Genomic DNA, 18,771 nt, shown 5'->3' on the forward strand with positions numbered 1-18,771 from the left:
TTTATACCATACAAAAAGCCGAGAACTGTATTTCTTCAGAGTGCTGGCAAACTCTGCAGAGTACCTTGAAACTCAGGTTTAGAGAAAGGGCTGGTTTCTGGTCAATGAGCTGTGAAAATGCAAATTGAGATCATTATGTGTCTTCAGAAAATGTAAATGCTAATTTTAAAGGCATCTAGTATGGCAGTTTTTCCCCAGAACTTTTATCCACTGCATGAAGGCAGTATGTGATGACATTTTACAAATGTCTGGACAGCAATTTCTACGAAATTGCCTCAAAAGTACATGGGATAAAATGTATTTCAAACAAAATGTACAGAGAAAAAGTTATCTATAGAAGTTGCTATTAGTTAATTTAATGAAAATTAAATAATTATATAAGTATAATAATTAATCAATAAAAATATCTTCCAACGTGAAAATACGAAAAGTTCATTTATTTCCATAGGCAACCTAATTCAGAGTACAAAGTGATGTGTATTTCTCAAAACTGCCACTGTACCTTTTACATAGCTTTAAAGTAACTGATCTAAAAGTTGATACAAGAATAATTTTGGTTTTGAAGAGCTGTCCAATAAACCAGATATACACTAATGCCATGCTAAGACAGTTCTCTCTATGAATCACAGCTGACACAACAACAATATCACTATAAATCTCATGAGACTTTTAATGTTTTACAATCAGAACATAAAACTGCCACTAGTACAGAGACTGTACAATTAGACAAATAAACAAGTATTAAATATTTTGCACAAGGCCTGAGTTCACTATAACACATTTTGATTTACAGCTTCATCTCAGAAATCTGTACAGCAGTTAGACGTGTTTCAGAGAACTTAAAGACAATACAACTTCAGGGCTTATTTGTTATGTTGATACAAGTGTGAAGCCTGAAATGCAAGAGGATTTGGTGTATAAATCCAAGGTTTTAGTGCCTTGTATAATTTTCTTGCAAAGCAGTCAAAACCTAATGGAAGGTAAGGTACAAGGCAGAACCTCAATTGAAAATCAGGTAAGTCATCTGAAATTCCCCAGATAGGTTTTCCTCACAGCTTTCCAAAGGAAAAGTTCACAATGAATATATAAAATGCAGCATATCTCTTAAATACATCTTAAATAAATCTCTTAAAGAAAAAGAAGGGTTACGTATACACAGGATATTTTTTTTCTGTACTCCCTTTCCCTATGCTTCTTTCATTAGAAATGGCACAAATCAGCAATATCCCACCCAACCCCAATAAAAAAACCCTAATCAATAAGCAAAGGTCACTCCAAAGTCCAGAAACTTCATTGTAATGCAAGATCCAGTAATGCAAGATCCAGTGTTCATAAACTTGTTTTAAAAACTTTCCTTTTCTGCTCAAGTCACACAGATGTAGGCAGACTAAGCACATATTATTTATAAGAGACAACACAAGTATCATATAATTATTAGCCTGTATGGAAGCTTTATGTAATTTGATTCAAATCTAACTTCTCATTTGGTCTCTGTTTTTTTGGTGCAGTTGAACAGAAAAATCCAAAAATCCTAGAATCTAGAATATAATCACACTATCTACAGACACAGATAACATTACAACAGGGGCTATATTACAAAAGTCAACATACATTTTTCTAACTTTTAAAGGCAATCAGGGTATTTGTTAAGGTTCCACATAAATGTGAACTAGTTGTTGCTGAAAAGACAAAACAGAAAAGGAAAGTTTTAAAGAATAAGGCTTGAAATGTTGTGTACCTACACATCCAAAAATTCAGCCTTTTACTTCGGATACTCAACACAAGTTGTAAGGCCACAACTTCCCCACAACATTTCTTATTCACAGTGAGGAGAACATAGTATCTTCACCAAAACAAACTAGGGCATTCTACCCATGCTCCCAGTAAAATTTCTCTCCCAGTCTCCCAAATAATTGGTAGACTCCTTTACCTTCCAAAAGACTTCTCTGGTACTGCTGCCTTCCTGCATAAGCAAATTCCAAGGGCTGTTCTGTGCCTCATTCACACCACTTGTGTGATAAAAAGGAAGAGAAGATCAGTTCCTTCCTCCAGTGACACTTGTGCCATTTCATTCCCAGTTTCTCTCAAGAGTCAGAACAAGGGGTTTCTAAGCTAATCTGAAACTCAATAGTTTTAAGGTTCTCTATCAGGCCAAATAGAGATTTTTCAAGCCTCTTTAATACAATCCTTCCCCCTTGCAGGATTTGTTTTCCGTGACTGAGTTTTGAGAGGATGCTTCAGACACTTTCATACTTAAACCCAAATGGAACCAAGAGCTCTAATATGGAAAACACTGCTGTCTTGGTGCACTCATGTTCATTTAGCATACACCAGAGCAGCCAAAGCACAAATGATGTAAGATGTGCGGCTATTTTCACTTAGCTTCTCCTTTTTAGTAAATAAAATATAGATGAATCACCTAAGGAATAGGAATTTACCCGCTTCCCTTTACCTTCCCTTTACAAATGAATGTAAACTAGATGGGCTGGGCACTTCAGCCCAGACCTGTTCTCATTTCCACAGTAGAATGAAGACATACTCACAGTGGGTGAGCACAGTGGGTGCTGTGATGATATAATCTGACAGGTTTTCACATTTTTTCCTTTAAATTAGGTTGAATATGAAGGGCAGAAATTTAGTGTAATTTACAGTCTTCCTCAAGGCATTGTACAGGATAAGTTATTACCAGGTTACTATTTCATTAACAATAATTGTATTTTCTTAATCAGGTACCAATTTCAAAACCATGTTCTCTGTTTTACTTTATGTGAGGACCAGGCAGACCCTCTGCTTCAGGCCAAGCTAGAAGATGTAGCACTGCTTTCCATCCAAGTTCAGCCACAGGAGGCCCTTAGAATACCTACATTTTGTAACATTGTCCCTTCCCCTTTGTCTTTCCCAAATGCCAACTTGGATGTGAAGCACAATTGCTGCTCTCAAACAATTCACTCTGGCCACAAAACAAGCCCTCCAGCCTCTTGCAGGTTCTTGGAATGATGACTTGTAAGTGGAGAGATCAGCTGGCCAAGGCTTCTTAAAGAAAAACGATTGTAGCAGGAGCCAAATGGCACGTGGCCATGGTGACTTACCTCTTGCAAGTCCTCTTTCCTTTAAGTTAAGAAAAGTTCAAGAACTTCAAACACACTGAGTTTCCTGACACACTAAGCAGGAAGCATCTACGTGGAAAAGGGATTGGACTCACTACTTTTAAATACAGTTTTTTATTAATTTTTTTTAAATTTTTAAATAACTGGAAGATTTTGTTAGAGCTTTTGTAAGTATCCTATTCAGCTTTCTTTGCTGTTTTTCTACTCTGGGCATTCTGAAAATTGCAGCAAACAAGAGAAATCAAAGTTATGTTCTCAAATATAAATGGAAAAAAGTCCTATTGCTTGAGTCAGATAAAGACCTTATTCTATTGCATTACCACTTCATAAAATAACTTCCTTTAATTTGAACCCATTAGACTTTTTTTTTACTTTGTTCTTACAAAATAGATTATGTTCTGGTATAGCCCATGCCAAAAGCACATACCCCAAACCACACAGTTTAGGAAGTCTAGTAGACGAAAATCAGATCAATTTTTTTTCACTTAACTTTCCCTATTTCCCTGCAATAGGATAAACTAAATCCAGTTCTGAAAAACTCCCAGTCCAGAGAGATCAGTGACTGAAACCCCAGATCAGGACACTGACTTTTAAGACTGCCTTTGCCATAGATGCATTAATTTAACACATTGTAGAGTCCTATGAGATGTTGTTCTTAATATAAACTTATTTTCCCAATAATTCAGAGGAATACAGATTCAAGTAAATCTTCAAAGGCTTGCCTTAGGTTACCCTTACAAAACACAGCTTCTAAGAGTTGACAGAAGACATTACTGTGATTGAGAGTATAGAGTGCCAACAACTATAAATGAACTTAAATAGTTCAACAGTTCTAGTATTGTACTTAAACTTACATGGATGTTTTTACATAACCTACAATGCTTACTATGAATATTAACAGCACATAAGCATCACAATGTATTAAGTGTTGTTTTCTAGACCACAAATTTATTGGTCCCAGGAATTTTAAAATAATAGGACTAACACAGCAGCTATAATACATAAAGAATTGTTTAAGAAATATGCTTAATGCTATCACTGCTTAGAATTGTGGAAGTATAACAAAATACAAGTCATATTTACAGCATAAGGCCCTTTGGTTTCTTAAGCAGCAAATGAAAGAAGAGTTTCTTCAGTGAAAGGCTTTGAAAAATTAAGCAGGTAGGCTTTCCATAAAAAAGGTAATTAGTTCTTTCCTTCTCAAAATAACCATTTATAGACTTCAAAATACTAGGTAAGAAAGCTCTTGAAATTCTTAGGAAAAAAAATTTAAAACCCAGCAGTAGTATCTGACAGAGCAGAGATTCCACCATGGGCAAGCTGAATATATACCTTCTGGAAGTAGAAGAAACTACTATTTGGATTTCTGGAGATCTTTATTGAATTTAGAGTAATACAATAAAAAGGATCTGAAATACCTGTGTATTTATCATACACTCTAGAGCTTACAAATCCATATTTGAGAAATCACTTCATGTCAGTCTATCCTTCATAAGGACTTGATTTAAACCAAAATTGAAATGAAATAGTTCATCCTAGTCAAGGCAATTTATGGCAGTCTGCTTTTTCACACAACCCTGTGCAAATTGTATAAGGCGATCCTTTTTCATCGTCTCAACTGAACCAAAAATTATTAATTAAATCAAGATATTTCTGTGTAACTATATAAAGTGCATTTAGTTACACAGGTGGGGCAGTCAACATGAATTTTACATTTACATTCATTTTGTGAGGTTTTGTAACTACAATTTTTTTTTACATGAGTTAGAAGCAGTATTATATTAGCCAAAACAATGGAATATATAGTAAATGTGATGAAATCACCACATGTATTTTAAAATTCTGCTTAAGTGGTATGTTGCTTTTGCTATGGGGCTTGTAACAAGGATCTGGCATTATGTAAGAGACTGTTAACCAGCATGACCTTTGAAGCAGTGTTCTTACTCTGTCCCAAACTTGAACCAAATTTTAGAATAACTTCTTACACCTGATGAATCCTGTTATAGTTTACTACCACATTCATTACATTAGCTAATGTGAGAGAAGAAAGTCAAAATATTCTCCCTTCTTAGTCTCACCCATAGCTATTGGTTAGAGTTTTCTCTGTATTGGCTATCCAAGCTTTTGGGCCAGCGTAAGAATTTTCTTTTTGCAAACTGTCATAGGACAAAATGACAGCTTGTGACAAATCCAGGCAACATGAGTAATTCTCCAGGTTTGCATCCAATAGTGTCATTATCCCCTAAGCATTTTTGCTGAATTTAAGAAAAAAAATTTTGTAGGAAATTTCATAGGAGTTGACTGAGTTCACCTCTGAATAATTTCTATATACTTCTTATTTTTCAGTTGAATATACATATCCTACCTTCAGCACTCTCATGCTGGTAAAGAGACAGGAAATCTTTAGCATGTAAGATGACTTTGCACTTACACAATTCCAGTACCAGGTGAATGAAACATCAGCCTTTTTTCCTGTCCAAGTCTTTACTTTGCTGGGTTGAAAGTTTCCCCAAGTCATGTTTTTATTAACCAAAACAAGATGTGAATCAGCTTACCCATGATCCAAATTTCATCAATCTTTGAAAGAAGAAGAAACATTTTACCCAAAAAGATCTTTTAAGTCATTGCTAGCTGAGCTGCTGTTTGTCATTGTGTTTGCTGGTTGTGCGAAGTTCTGAGGAGAAAAGAAAGGATTACCCTGTATCCCAAAGCCTGGCTGTGCTATCATGTTCATCTGAGGTCCCAAGGCTGCACTGCTCGCATTCGGGGACCCTGGCGGTGGCACAAACTGATTAACCCACTGGCTTGATTTCTGTTGAGCCAACTGCTTCATGCTAACTTTGGGTTTTTGAGGACCAAAAAGATTATCTAAAGCAGACATGTCTGGGGGTCTGTTTTGTTGTGTCAGTGGAGAGATTGCAGATGCAGCATTCATAGGACTGTAATTTGGCATATTGGCAGGTGGTACAAGGTTCATCTTGGTTGCTCCTGTTGCACCTGGACCACTGAAGAAATTCTGAGTAGCAAGACCTGCTCCCATAGTGAATCCAGCAGTCTGAAACCCCATATTTGTATTTAGTCCGTTTGTCATATTTCTCTTTGTGCTGTCGATGGGTGATGAAAATCCCATTCCAACACCCATAGAAGGAATGGAAGAGAAGCTGTTTGAAGATGCAACTTGAGCTTGGTTGATAGGACAGCTGGTCAAAGATGACATATTATCTATCAAGGTATCTGTCAAGTCTTTTGTCTGCAAAACACATAAAATGCAGTTAAATGTTTTTCCTGTATAGACACTCTGCCAACTGTATTTTCTCATTACCCCTGCAGACCTGGCATTAATTTTTCAGAAATTAGAATTCACTGCATGGAATTGGGCATGAAATGTAATAATACACAAGAGAAATTACATTATTTGTGTTCTTTGCTACTTGGCACTAATTGTTATGCAGCATTAATTTGACATCTAAGACTACTGTGACTATTTGCTTAAATGCCCCATTCCTATCCCCAAATCCTTTATATATTTCCTTCATAAACTCTTCAGAGAAAAACCTTTCTTAGTATGTCCTTTTGTCTAGTACAATGACCTTCCGATAATAATGATACCCTTGGAAGCTCTAGCAATTTAAGAAGTGGGAATATTGCTAATGATGCAAATGAAAGACACGTGAAAATTTAATTTAGCTTTTCTCAGCTGTGCCATTGAACCACCAGAGAAAACAAAAGTGACTCACAGAAGAAAAAAACGCTAAATGCGTACAGGTCTTGAAAAAGCATCAGAGCTCCAATGGAAACAGTGTAGTTGTTTGTTCTGTCTCACCTGCTTCACTGGAGGTGTTACTGTAGTTGCTTGGGGCTTAAGAGGCTGCTGGCTTTTCAGTTTCTGTGCCTGTTCTTGTTCTTTAGCTAGCTTTTGCTTCTCTTCCAGTGTAAGTGAGGCCTTTAAAATGGAAAGCACTGGTAGTAAGTTGCACAAAATGGTTATTCTGGCATTCATTCTTTTATTTCATACTAGAACTGTTGTTTCAGTAATACAATTATTTACACAAAAGAGAAAACCAATAAGCAAAATCTATTATAGCATCTACCATATTGATATAAAGTAATTAAGCAAATAAATATAATATTGAGAGCAGCATAATGAGAAATTTGGATAGATCTCAAATAAAAGACATATATATCAACAAAACCACTTCAGCTTTCTTTCCTTAATATTGGGCATAAGAAAGTGTTCTTCACAGTTTTTGTTTTCATATGGTTACTAACTTGATCTAGAAATGCAATTGACCATGGAGTTGAAAAGGGAATTTAATTTTTAACGTGCTCAAGAGTCTTTTGAGGATTTTAACTCCACTTTTGTTAATAATGAAGGATGAAATAATTAAATCATTCCCCCTTAGTGCAAGAATTCAAATAACTAGAATGATAAATTATAAAATATATAGATTCTGGGGAGCTATTTCCATAATTATTCATATAAAAAGAATTTTACAATACTTAAAGCTTATCTTTACTGTATTACTGCTTATATTTTATATTATGCTATGCCTTTCCTTTGCTTCTTGTATTTAACCACATATTGACTGGTTTCACTTAACTTTGGAAGGTACAGTAAAAGTTAGTCTCTGCTACTACTAAAAATTCTACATTTTAGCTTCATTTCTCTTTGTCATTTTATCACAAGGATTCCTATTTTGCTTTTCCTATCTAAATCCAGTGGTTAAGTTTTAGTTTCATTTAAATCTATAATTAAGAAGAAAAAAAATGACCAAAAATTTGAAATCCTAATTGCTGCCTACTTCATACAAAGCTGTTTTCAAGGTAAGGCTTACATGGAAATTGAAGGATATGATTTGAATGATTTTCATGGATCTTCTCATGCAACTGTGTATGGTGGTGTGCTGTGAAAAGCAGTTTTTCTACTAAATCTTTAAATATGGTACATATTTACACACACTTCTGCAACCCTATCAGCCTTGTATTAGACAGACGGACAAAAAAGAATTGCAAAATAAAGTAAAGCACACCTTTCTCTGAATAGATGACATCTCATTCTCTTTACTATCAGATCCACTAGTTAGAAGGTCAGTTCCATTATTAAATACCTTATCAATCTGTTCAAGATCAAAGAAAAGAACCTTCATTATTTGAAATACTGTCATTTAAAGCTATGTAAATATCAACTAAGTGATTTTAAATTTCTATGTGTAAGTTATACATTGTTGCTTACCTGATTGCCTGTACCACTAGATCTTGCCTCTTCAGACCCAGCCATTTGGTTCGCTATGTCCAAGGATCTACATAGTGCAGAGTATATTACAACAATACAACTTTGCAATCCTGTCCACAACACTAATCTAACAATGCATATCATTCTGCATTTAAACAACACCAAACAATTGCACTATGAGAGCAACCACTTTTATATAACGCCTTCAGGAGACTGGCAAATTCATTTCCCCCTTTGAGCAGGGAGACTCAGACTTCAGATATCCCAAATTATTTTGTCTCAGAAATCTCACCTCATATCAGGCTCCACAAAAAAGCTCCAAATACCTTAAAATATCACAGCTTTCTAAAAGGCTGGAATGTTTATGTTTCTCTGTTATGGTTTATTTCTCGGCAACTACAGGAAAGCAATTCACCACACAGAAGAAGACCTTCTGACAACTGTGCTTATTTGAGGTAATTCTCAACTACTGAACTTAGAATTACCTGATTTTTTTATCACTATGGCTGGAGTTCTCTAACATTTGCCAAAAAACGACTACTTCTCCAACACAAACATCAACACTTACTTCTGTTGCTCTTGCATGACATGAAGTTGCTCAAGTTTTGTTTTATGCTCTGCTTCCAATCTATTGAGCATATCTCTTATAACACAAATAAAAGAATTGAACTGGAAAAGAAATACATAAGAAGTTTGTATTTTGCAGTGATGGAATCCAGATTGGTGTAACTTAGCAATAATACCTCATAAAGCTATGATACATAATGTCAGCTAAGGTGCAGACTTTTAAATAATTTATACTGCATCTTCATTATCGTGCATTAGATAGAAAATCACAAGCAGAGTGCCTACTGAATCAGGGAAGAATACAGGCCACTAAAAAAAATTGAAATGAGGCAATGCAGACAAAACCTCCACATGAGTATATTTCCAGATTCATTTTCAGACAAAGAAACAAACCTATTATTCCTTTTCCCAGTATTTCATAGCAACATAGCATTTTATTTCAATAACTATGTTAGCAGCTAACCATTTTTGCAGGGTATATGGAAGGTGACAATATTAATTTTGAAATTTTACACCTGATCAGTTAAATACACTGAAAAATAACAGGATTCAAACACAGAAATATGGTAAAATTGGGAAGGGTTTTGGTATTGCTTCTTTTTACAATAGACACAGACATGTAGTAATGTATGAATTTTTTTATGAAGAGTTTAAATTTATTCTCTAATAATTGTCAAGGAAAAGCATGTGAAACAGTCATGTTCCTACCTGATTGAGATTAAGATTGTTCTCAATGCTAAGAGGAATTAGATGGGGCAATACTTTTCCTGCAAGCTGCTCTTTGGTAATTCCCAACTTCTTGTGAGTAAATGTACATTTGTAAATACCTAACACAAAACATCAAAATAGCAGAAATTGTTATGTTTAGTAAACAATGTGAACAAACTCCAAGTAGCACACACATACATGTACTGATCATCTGAACTACCACTGTGTTTGTATCAAGAGAATCTTAAAGGCTAAGTACTGATCCACAACTAACAGCAAGAGGCTTTGCTACAGCTCAGAACAAGAGGATGTCCAAGTCATACTTTGCAGTTATGAAACCTGGTATTAGTCAATGTATTGTTCTGGCCAATTATCTGAGAATATGCATCTTTGAATAGATCATGTGCAAGTGATTTGCCACAAACTGACAGGGTGCCACTTGGGAAATCAACTAAGGATGCTTTGTCTCCTGGCACACTGACACATTACAAGTAGCTAGGATTAACTATCATCCTGCTGATTTTTTTTTCACAAACACTCTTAACTAGAAGGTTTGGGCTGTTACATATAGTAACGCAGAACTCATGCATAATCTTTATCTGTTTTAAAATCACTGAAAAAAGAATCCTGACACACGTGAGAGACCCAGTGTTAAGCCCAAACATTCTGTAGTGTTTCTGACAGGAAGAGTCCTCTTCTTCAATAGTCCAGCTCTGGTGGCAAACACTGAACATATTAGTATAAAAGACACAGCAACTTCCCTCACTTTCTCTGGAACAGAGCTGTCACCAAGATAAAGAAGATGAAGGACGGTATTATGATTCTGGAAGAAAGGAGAGCCTGAGTATATAAAACTGATTTCAGCCCATCATTTCCAAACTAGGATTCACTTACTCACTGTATCTTGAGTAGAATTCAGAATTAACACAATTAAAGCAAAAAACAGCGTCCCTTATTCTTAGATAGCAAATAAAAGCTGCAAGGATTAAGGCAGCTTTAAATCAGTATAGAGAAGATGCCTTCTTGCTGCTTTTGAGCAAATAAAAATAATGCTGCCATCACATATTAGTACAGTGTTTAATGAGAGCTAATGGCAGTGCAGCTCAGCTGTTACAATTGGTCTACACCACTTTGGTGTGAAGAGGAGAAATAGTCACTGTCTTCCAGACTTGGCCAAGCAGTCACACCTCTTTCTTGGCAGTGGTTCTGGTCATCTGGACTCTTTAAGCACATTCAGTTTGCTAAAATCACACACTCTGAGATAGGCAAGCACCAAGTGGCAGTAGGAAAGCTCAAGCGGAAGTGAGGTCTCCCCTTCCAGAAATACCAAGCCATTAGGTTTTGTTAGTCATTTTGTGACACCTCACCCAGACTATGTTCCATTCCTGTGCACAGGCACAACTGTGTGCCTAAACAACCAACAAAATGAGTCTAACAAAACCTGCAGTAAAGATCAGCAGATTTGTATACCATCATTTACAGCATCTGCTGTACAGGAGTGGTAGAAGAAGGCAACAGTAAAATCTCAAAAGCTCCAGCATCTGAAAGATGTCAGCTCTTCTGAAGAAAACAGCCTCTCTGACTCTGTGGAGCACCCAGTCCCTGTAAGTGTCACAGCCCAAGAACTGCAGTGAGTACTCAGAACTACATCGGGCCCCGAAGACTAAAAATGTATGTACTAGTGCTCAAATGTCATACATAAGGTACCTGAACAGGGACATACTCAAGAACCAGGAAGTTTTTAATAGTCATTTTAGGGAAACACAATGTGAATGTGTTCAATGACAACACAGAAAGCTCTCAGATTTATAATATCAGAGCACAAAAGAGAAAGGTGGAAGCATTAGTTACCTAAAATTCCCATGAGCACCGCAGGTTCCTTTGATGGAATTTGTTGTAGAAAAGGTAAAATATCGTCAAGCACAAACCATTTATCCAAGTACTCCAAAATCTTGCCCAAGCACACTAATGAGTTTACCCGGACCTGTGAAGTATGATAACAATTAAACAAACTCTTTCTTTTTGAAAAAAAACCAAAACAACTCTAAAAAACTCACAAGAAAATCTTTGTACTGAAAAATCCAAGGCAAGTTAAAAAATGCTTTTGTATCATGAAAGAAAAACACTTGTTCTTATGTTCAGAAAAACTTGTTTTTTCTGCATAACCATGCAGAAACATTGTCAATGTATATTACTGTGGAACCCACTTCAGTAATATTTACAGCATTATTAACATGGCAAGTTGTTAAAAACTTTAAAATTTGTTAGAGAAAAGAAATGGTGCTTTTTCACTTTTAAGAAGTTTTTTTAAAAAAAATTCAGTAAGAAATCAGAACACATTGATGGGCTGTTCTTTAAAGACACAACATGGAAAACCCAAAGTAATCAAAGGTTACAACATTTTCTGAACACTAGAGAATGTTACAATGATACTCACAGCAAGAGAAGAAGTTTGCAAACATGCATTTTTAATTCTTGGAATTAATGAGTTTTTCATTGATGGGTAATCTATTAAATTGGCAAACGTGGGAATTATGTTTAGGCAAAGCTCCTAAAAAAAAAAAATCCACATAAGTTTAAAAAGAAACATGTGTATTTATTATAAAATTAGTACTAATATAACTCAATATCAGTTAGTTTGAAGTGTCTTAAGCTTTCCTCCTAAGGAAATATTTAAGGAAATATGTTCAGCTAAAATGCCCTTAATCTATCAGACTAACTTAAAAATAACAATAATAATAAAGCATCATGGTATGTATACATAACCTTCAAAAATGGATTTTAGAAAAAAGAGCATTCATAAATTCATAATACTTAAACAGCAAGAATATCTTGTATTTTCATGAGGCACACCTTTATATAAAATGCAGCTTTTACTACATCACACTATCAATCTCCTACATAAATCAAGAAAATTTCAAGGAGTGCCATCAATAATACTGCAGTACAATAATAGACTGTATGATAAAATATCATGTCAAGATTAACCATACTTTAGCAACAGAGAAAAAATAAACACACAGTTTCAGCAGAGTTTAAAAAATAAGAGACGGTAATGCTAAGTATATGTTGCAAATAAACACCTGCAAGTAACCAAAGTATTGATGCAGAAAGAAACTCATGTCAGGTACTTAGAAACAAAAACCTTTGTCCTTAATACTACAAAGGCTTTTCAAAGGCAGAAGTCACATCTGATTATCCCAAAATGCCTTTGAGTAACGTTTTTTTTCTTTATCTCCCACTCCTGAACATTTTTGGGTAACTGGAAGTTAATTGCAGTTAAATGATTCAAAAAAAATCCCCAGAAGAACCTCAGAAAGGTAGAGAAAGCGTAAGGAGAAAAATAAAATACGGATACATAAAAACGTCAACAGAATGTATATTAATATGATTTTACAGCACATCAGGTCTCCCAAGGTAACTGTCAGCACAGATGTTCTCAGCAGTAGGAGCTAAGAATAAGCACCTCTCACTGACTGGTATGAGCATGCCTGCCTGCATGGTTTTTGCTGCATAGGCAGGGAAATATAAATGCATATCCTACTTTCTGCCATGGTGCCTAGTAAGAATTTAAGATAAGAGCATAAGAACAATAATCAAGTGGTTACCCTCCTGGAAAACAAGGTAACTAAATTTTACTTTACCAGAAACAAATGTTCTTTAATAAAGCAGTCATGTCTTTCAACATTCAGGCATATTATATACAGTTTTATCCTTTTTTTAAGTAAACAAACAAGGGTACAAAACGTTGTCATGTCAGCTTAAAGAGGAAAAAGAAAGTTTTAAATAAAGGCTGCAACTCCTATACCTGTATCTGAATTGAAGGTGCTTCCAAGGCTCTATAAACCATCGGTAGAACGCTGTTCTTTATTTCATCTGGTGGAGTTTTGGTCAGAAGCAAGTCCATTTTTTGCAGGAAGATTAACAATATCTATTCAAAGAAAGACAATTCAGAAGCCAAAAGTTTTAACTGCAAAGGATATAGTTACAATTTAAAGTGTGTTGTATCATATCAAAAAAACTTCAGAAGTTTTCTTATAACTCAGTAAATGTGATCACTTACCATGTTGCTTGCCTGAAGGCATGGAAGACAAAAAACACTTTGACATGTTATTGCATTTTAAAAACAGCAAATACAAATCAAACAAAATATGCATGCTCTAGACTGACTCTTCTGAAATATCAAATCATAATGACTCAGTAAGGAGTTCTTGTTTCTACTTACAAGAACTTGTAAATAGTTCTTGTTTCTCTTTATGGTCTTTTGTTAAAATATACCCACAAAAGATCTTTATACACACATAATTGTTGCAAAAGCTAAACTTCCAAAAAACTAAAACTCAAATTCTGTCCTCAAAGCACTTGATCAAAACTCCACATATACAAGTTGTATTCCATGTGTCTAAAATCAAAATAGGGACATAATAAAAATATCATGGCTACTAGATAGACAAAAAATAACTTTATTCTATTTAACATGGAAATTTTGCATCATAAAATAAAAAATCTCAAACAAAATATTCACATCACATTAACTTCAAAAATAACACTAGCACATAGGCATAGTGGGATCCATCTTGCTTAAGATTAGCCATCTATAAGTTAAACATTATTCTAAATCACTCAGCCAGCTCAGTCTCAAATACAGAGCACTATGTAACTCAAAAGATTCATATCACAGCTCAGACAGGTGCTAGAGAGGACAGTGAGTATCCATTGATACCAGAAGTCCTTTCAGAAAATAGTTTAAACTAGATGGATAAATTATATTTAAAAGTATCACATTTCTAACAAAAAGCCAAGTATTTTATAGGAAGACTTACATTTTTGTCTAAAAATACATGGCAATCAGTGCTGCTATGTCAAATAAACAGAAGCATTGATGTGTAGAAACAGAAATGTACCAAGACCCCATTTCAAATTTCCCCTTTTTATTTATTTCCCCCTTCTCTTAACACAGAAGAAAAATAGATTTTTATAGTGCAGCTAATATGTGTTTACTTATTGGGTATTTATAATTTCCCATTTGCACACACACACAAAATCATTCTTTCATTCATTCATTCATTCCATGAACATTGATTCTGATGCAATATCCCCATATTTGGGACAATCAGGGTGAAATGGATGAGATCAGTTTTAAAGCTAGATTTTATAGTTTACTTCAATATACAATCTTTGTCCTAAACTTGAGTTGGTAAGACCTACATGTGCTCTTAACACCTGTCCTTCTCCAGCAACCTTAATCATGTAATTTTGTGGAATTACATCTTCTGTGTTTAAGCTTCTAGGATCCTATTTGATACTTTTTATCTATTTAGGTAAAAATTAAGAAGGTACAGTCACAGATTCACTCACACCATTTAATAAGCAATTAACAGCAGTTGCACCCTATGTAATAATGCTTCATTCATTCATCTAGAGCCCAGTACTTGTCAGGGAACATTTCTGTGTAGTGAATTATAAAATGAATTTACAGCACATCCTACGCTAACTGTCTATGGAATCCTTTAGATACAAATTAAGGGTTTGTCTGGGAAGCTATGTCAGAGTAAGCTACAATGTTAACATGCAGCACAAGTTACTCCACACCAAGCCCAAGAATAAGTTTATCTAAATATTCCTTTTTCCTATCACGTATTTCCTCACAAAAAGACATTGTGAACACTAGCTAACAATTTCTTCATATTGAATTAGAGCAGCTTTCCTATGATACATTTATTTCCTAATTTGAATGTCCTACTAAAGTCAAGCAAGAGGCCCCTCCTACAAATCTGTAACATCTTGAAAGAGTGCTTGAAAGAAATACTGGCATCTTCCCTAAATGGCCCTCTCCAGGAGTTACAAGCACACAGAAACTAGGCATTTCTGCCTTGTACAAAGATAGTCAGACCTTGCAATCAATCCTCTGGCACTCTGAAGCTTTGTATTCTTTTCCAGAATTTCTGGTATATTAACTTAGAAAACCTGACCTAGATTATTTAAACTCTGCCATACTAAAAAGAGTATAAAAACAATAGTTGAATAAGCCAAGTAGTTTGCATTAAAAATACCAGCGTAAAAATTTGATAGTCACAGAAAAACTTTGCAAAGCTCCTTCTCTATGAGCTGACTCCAAGTTTGTATTTCGCTTCTTAAGATATAAACCAGCTTTTGTATCCACAATGCTCCAGATGTAACTTTGCTACAAACTTTTTGCATCAAGGATTGTGTCACAAACCTAATGTTAAAGGCAGCAGAACACAGAGTTACCTTTTAGGATGACACAGCACAAATATGTTCACTGGCTTTTGGTTGGTTAAACATTAACTTTTTTCAAGACAAAAAAGCTAACATAAAGCTTCAGTGTACCAAGTATAAACAGCATTAAGTAGTTCAATTTTCCTGAGGTATTCTCAGTTAGACATCTGTCCCCTTCCCCACCTCCACAGTATAATGACAGTGCTCTGGTCCAGTTTTCTGAAACCCAGAAATAAAAGGTCTGCTATGTTTACCTTGCCCTCTGAGTGCAGAGAAATAATGGCACACAGGAGTGAGCTAGAAGGAATGCATACCTGTCTTTCATCTGTGGAGGCACAATGCCCCACTTTGTGATAGATTTCTCAGGAATCATCATGGTGATGACAAAAGGATGCAAACTTTTTCTCCTTTACAGTAATGATTATGTCTTACTACTTTTATACATTTAAGCAGCAGGGAAAACAGCATATTTTACTTAAACATTACATTTGTCAAACAAAAATTAAACAAATTTCACAAATTTTTGACGAGTCCTCAAATAAATACTACTCTTAGTAAGAATAGTTAGCACTTCTTAGGGAGTGCCAAAGCTACAATTTTTCCACCCCTTGATCCCAATGTCAGCAAACTGCATACAAGAAAAAACCAACCCAAAAAACCCCAGGTTCATCTACATAGAATATGTGCAAACATTGTACTGTCAAACACTGATCAGATTGCAGGAGAATTGTTAAAATGCTTATAAATATATTTTCTACAATCAACCAAAACCAAGTGGTAAATAAAACATTTTTTGCAAATCTCATTTCATCTATAAATGCAATATACCCTCAGAACCTCTAAACAAGCAGAGGTAGAGAGAGCTTTGAGAATTCCCTGGTATAATCTATTTTAAATGAATGAAGACTGACTGCCTGGACAACTACAGAGGAGATTGGGTAACGTGCGTGAAGCTGGAAAAGGGAAATAGAACAATCAGTCATTTTTTCAAGGAAAACAAAACCGAAGAGACAAATTGTAATACAAATAATAGTAACATACCTGGATTGGTTCTTGCTGCTTAAAAACAGGACCAAGATCAGGTAGAATGAGCTTTATATATTCTTCTTTGGTGCACTCCTCAGCAATTAAGAGAACATTAGGCAAGACAAAGGGTACCATATCAGGATTCACAAATTCAGAAGTCAAGCAAGGCAAAATTCGCTGAATTATAACACGCTAAAAGAAAAAAAACAAAACCAAGTATGAATCATGTACTGCACTGCAGTATTGTGCCAGTTCAGCAACTTTTGTATTAGGTAATTTTCAGTTTTTATCTCTTATTTGCACAGTACACTGTAGTTAATTTACACTGTGCTACTCTGCTTAATTTTCTGATTGCACTCAAAACATAAATGAAGACTTTAACAACAGTGAAGATCAACAGAAAGCAGTTAACTGTACAGAAAATAGGACTTTGAGCCACACATGAGTTTTATAAAAAACATAAGCTATATGCCTTCTTTAAAAAGACCCTAACAAGACCTTTAAAAATACCCTATAAACCCTCCAAATTAGTACATTTTTTTTCTGTACCCCATCATTCACTGAACAAACACATAATCCTACTATACCTCCCTGTAAAACTCCAGATACATTTCCTAAATAGGATTCTGCTGATGAAACAGATATGTAAACCGTGGATGTCTACTGCAGCATTACATATCCTAAAATGCTTTTGAAGTCAATAAACAGAAATATATGGTTCATGGGCACAGTCACTTCCCCCATAAAATATACTTTCAAGACAGAAGAAAAATAAAAAGAATGCCCTAAGATGATTTGGTCAATCAGTGGCTGTCTAAAGTTAGGTGAAATACATGCCACTTATTTCCAAATTCAAAGCAGTAACCATTTCTGATCAAAGGAAAAAAATCCTAAATTAAAAATAATAGAGTATTAAATATGGAGTGTAAATGTTGCACTGTGTAGTGCAAAACAGAATTAAAAATAAAGAAATATAATACAGTGGATGAGAAGCTCAGTTATTCTATTATGTACTAAACTAATACTACTTTTCTATCATATGTATTACGGCTTATATAAATGAAGGTATACCACTAAAGGAAAGGAAGTCAGTCTAGACATAGTGCTTAATACTACAGAGGAGAAATATGTAATGACAGGCATTTGCCTTTGAGATTTCTGAGCACTGCCTGCACAAGAAAGCACTTAGTCTACTGAGGGAAGGAAGTTTTGCATCATTCAACATTAAAATGCTATGAAAAAACTTGAACCAGTCTTATAGGAAGAAAGGCGGCAAAATGGCTTCAAAGAGCTATGATGGCACCTGGAAACAGAGGGAAAGCCTTGTGAGTGGAGAGAAGACAACTCCCTTTCAAACTGGGATTAACTACAATAGGACATGCAAACACTGGTTCCTTATTTGGCTTATATGCCATTTTCCATTTAAAGTATTATTGTTTGCTGAGGAATACTTCCAAAGTAAGTATGTTCTAATCTCCCTTGTTTCCTTCTACTCTGACAGTCTCATGGCAGTGTATCATGGTACAATGCAACAGAAAGTCCAGCATTCCAAGAGTCAAAATGCTAACAGATGTTCATGTCTTTTCAAACTTGCAATTTCAAGACATCATTCAGACATACCTTAGGTAGTTTTGGCAGAACTTTTGGTAGTCCTTTAAAAAACTGTGATTTCTGCAGGTTATCCCTTTGAAATAATGAATCAAAATACTGAAGCGTCATTGCTCCTACATCATCAAAGAATGGTATCTAAAAATAAGATTAAAAGGTCGTGATCTGGAGGGTGACAACACTGACACTGCTACAATAATTCCCAAATATAATCATCTATCTATACTTTCAATGCATGACAATAAACCTCTACAATGATATGTCTGCAAATAACAATTAGAA

General features: G+C 35.0%; 1 protein-coding gene across 2 annotated transcripts in view; it reads right to left on the reverse strand.

The window, feature by feature from the left end:
• Positions 1–422: 422 nt before the first annotated feature.
• Positions 423–18,771, reverse strand: part of SCYL2 (SCY1 like pseudokinase 2) — a 35,344-nt gene continuing 16,995 nt past the window's right edge. Inside the window, exons 8-18 of one of the 2 annotated variants that reach the window (XM_005519456.3) lie at positions 18,502–18,627; positions 16,897–17,073; positions 13,424–13,546; positions 12,053–12,166; positions 11,467–11,599; positions 9,616–9,734; positions 8,909–9,009; positions 8,341–8,407; positions 8,138–8,224; positions 6,931–7,050; positions 423–6,357 (exon numbers count right to left, since the gene is read on the reverse strand). In XM_005519456.3, the coding sequence (XP_005519513.1) occupies positions 5,707–6,357; positions 6,931–7,050; positions 8,138–8,224; positions 8,341–8,407; positions 8,909–9,009; positions 9,616–9,734; positions 11,467–11,599; positions 12,053–12,166; positions 13,424–13,546; positions 16,897–17,073; positions 18,502–18,627 (1,818 nt within the window). In that variant the 3' untranslated portion in view covers positions 423–5,706. The remainder of the gene's footprint in view (positions 6,358–6,930; positions 7,051–8,137; positions 8,225–8,340; positions 8,408–8,908; positions 9,010–9,615; positions 9,735–11,466; positions 11,600–12,052; positions 12,167–13,423; positions 13,547–16,896; positions 17,074–18,501; positions 18,628–18,771) is intronic. The other variant, XM_088055312.1, reaches the window with a different exon arrangement.

The sequence above is a fragment of the Pseudopodoces humilis genome, chromosome 5 (genome assembly GCF_049639895.1).
Source record: "Pseudopodoces humilis isolate 2021_Gansu_Grassland_sample_001 chromosome 5, ASM4963989v1, whole genome shotgun sequence".
Lineage (NCBI taxonomy): Eukaryota > Metazoa > Chordata > Aves > Passeriformes > Paridae > Pseudopodoces > Pseudopodoces humilis.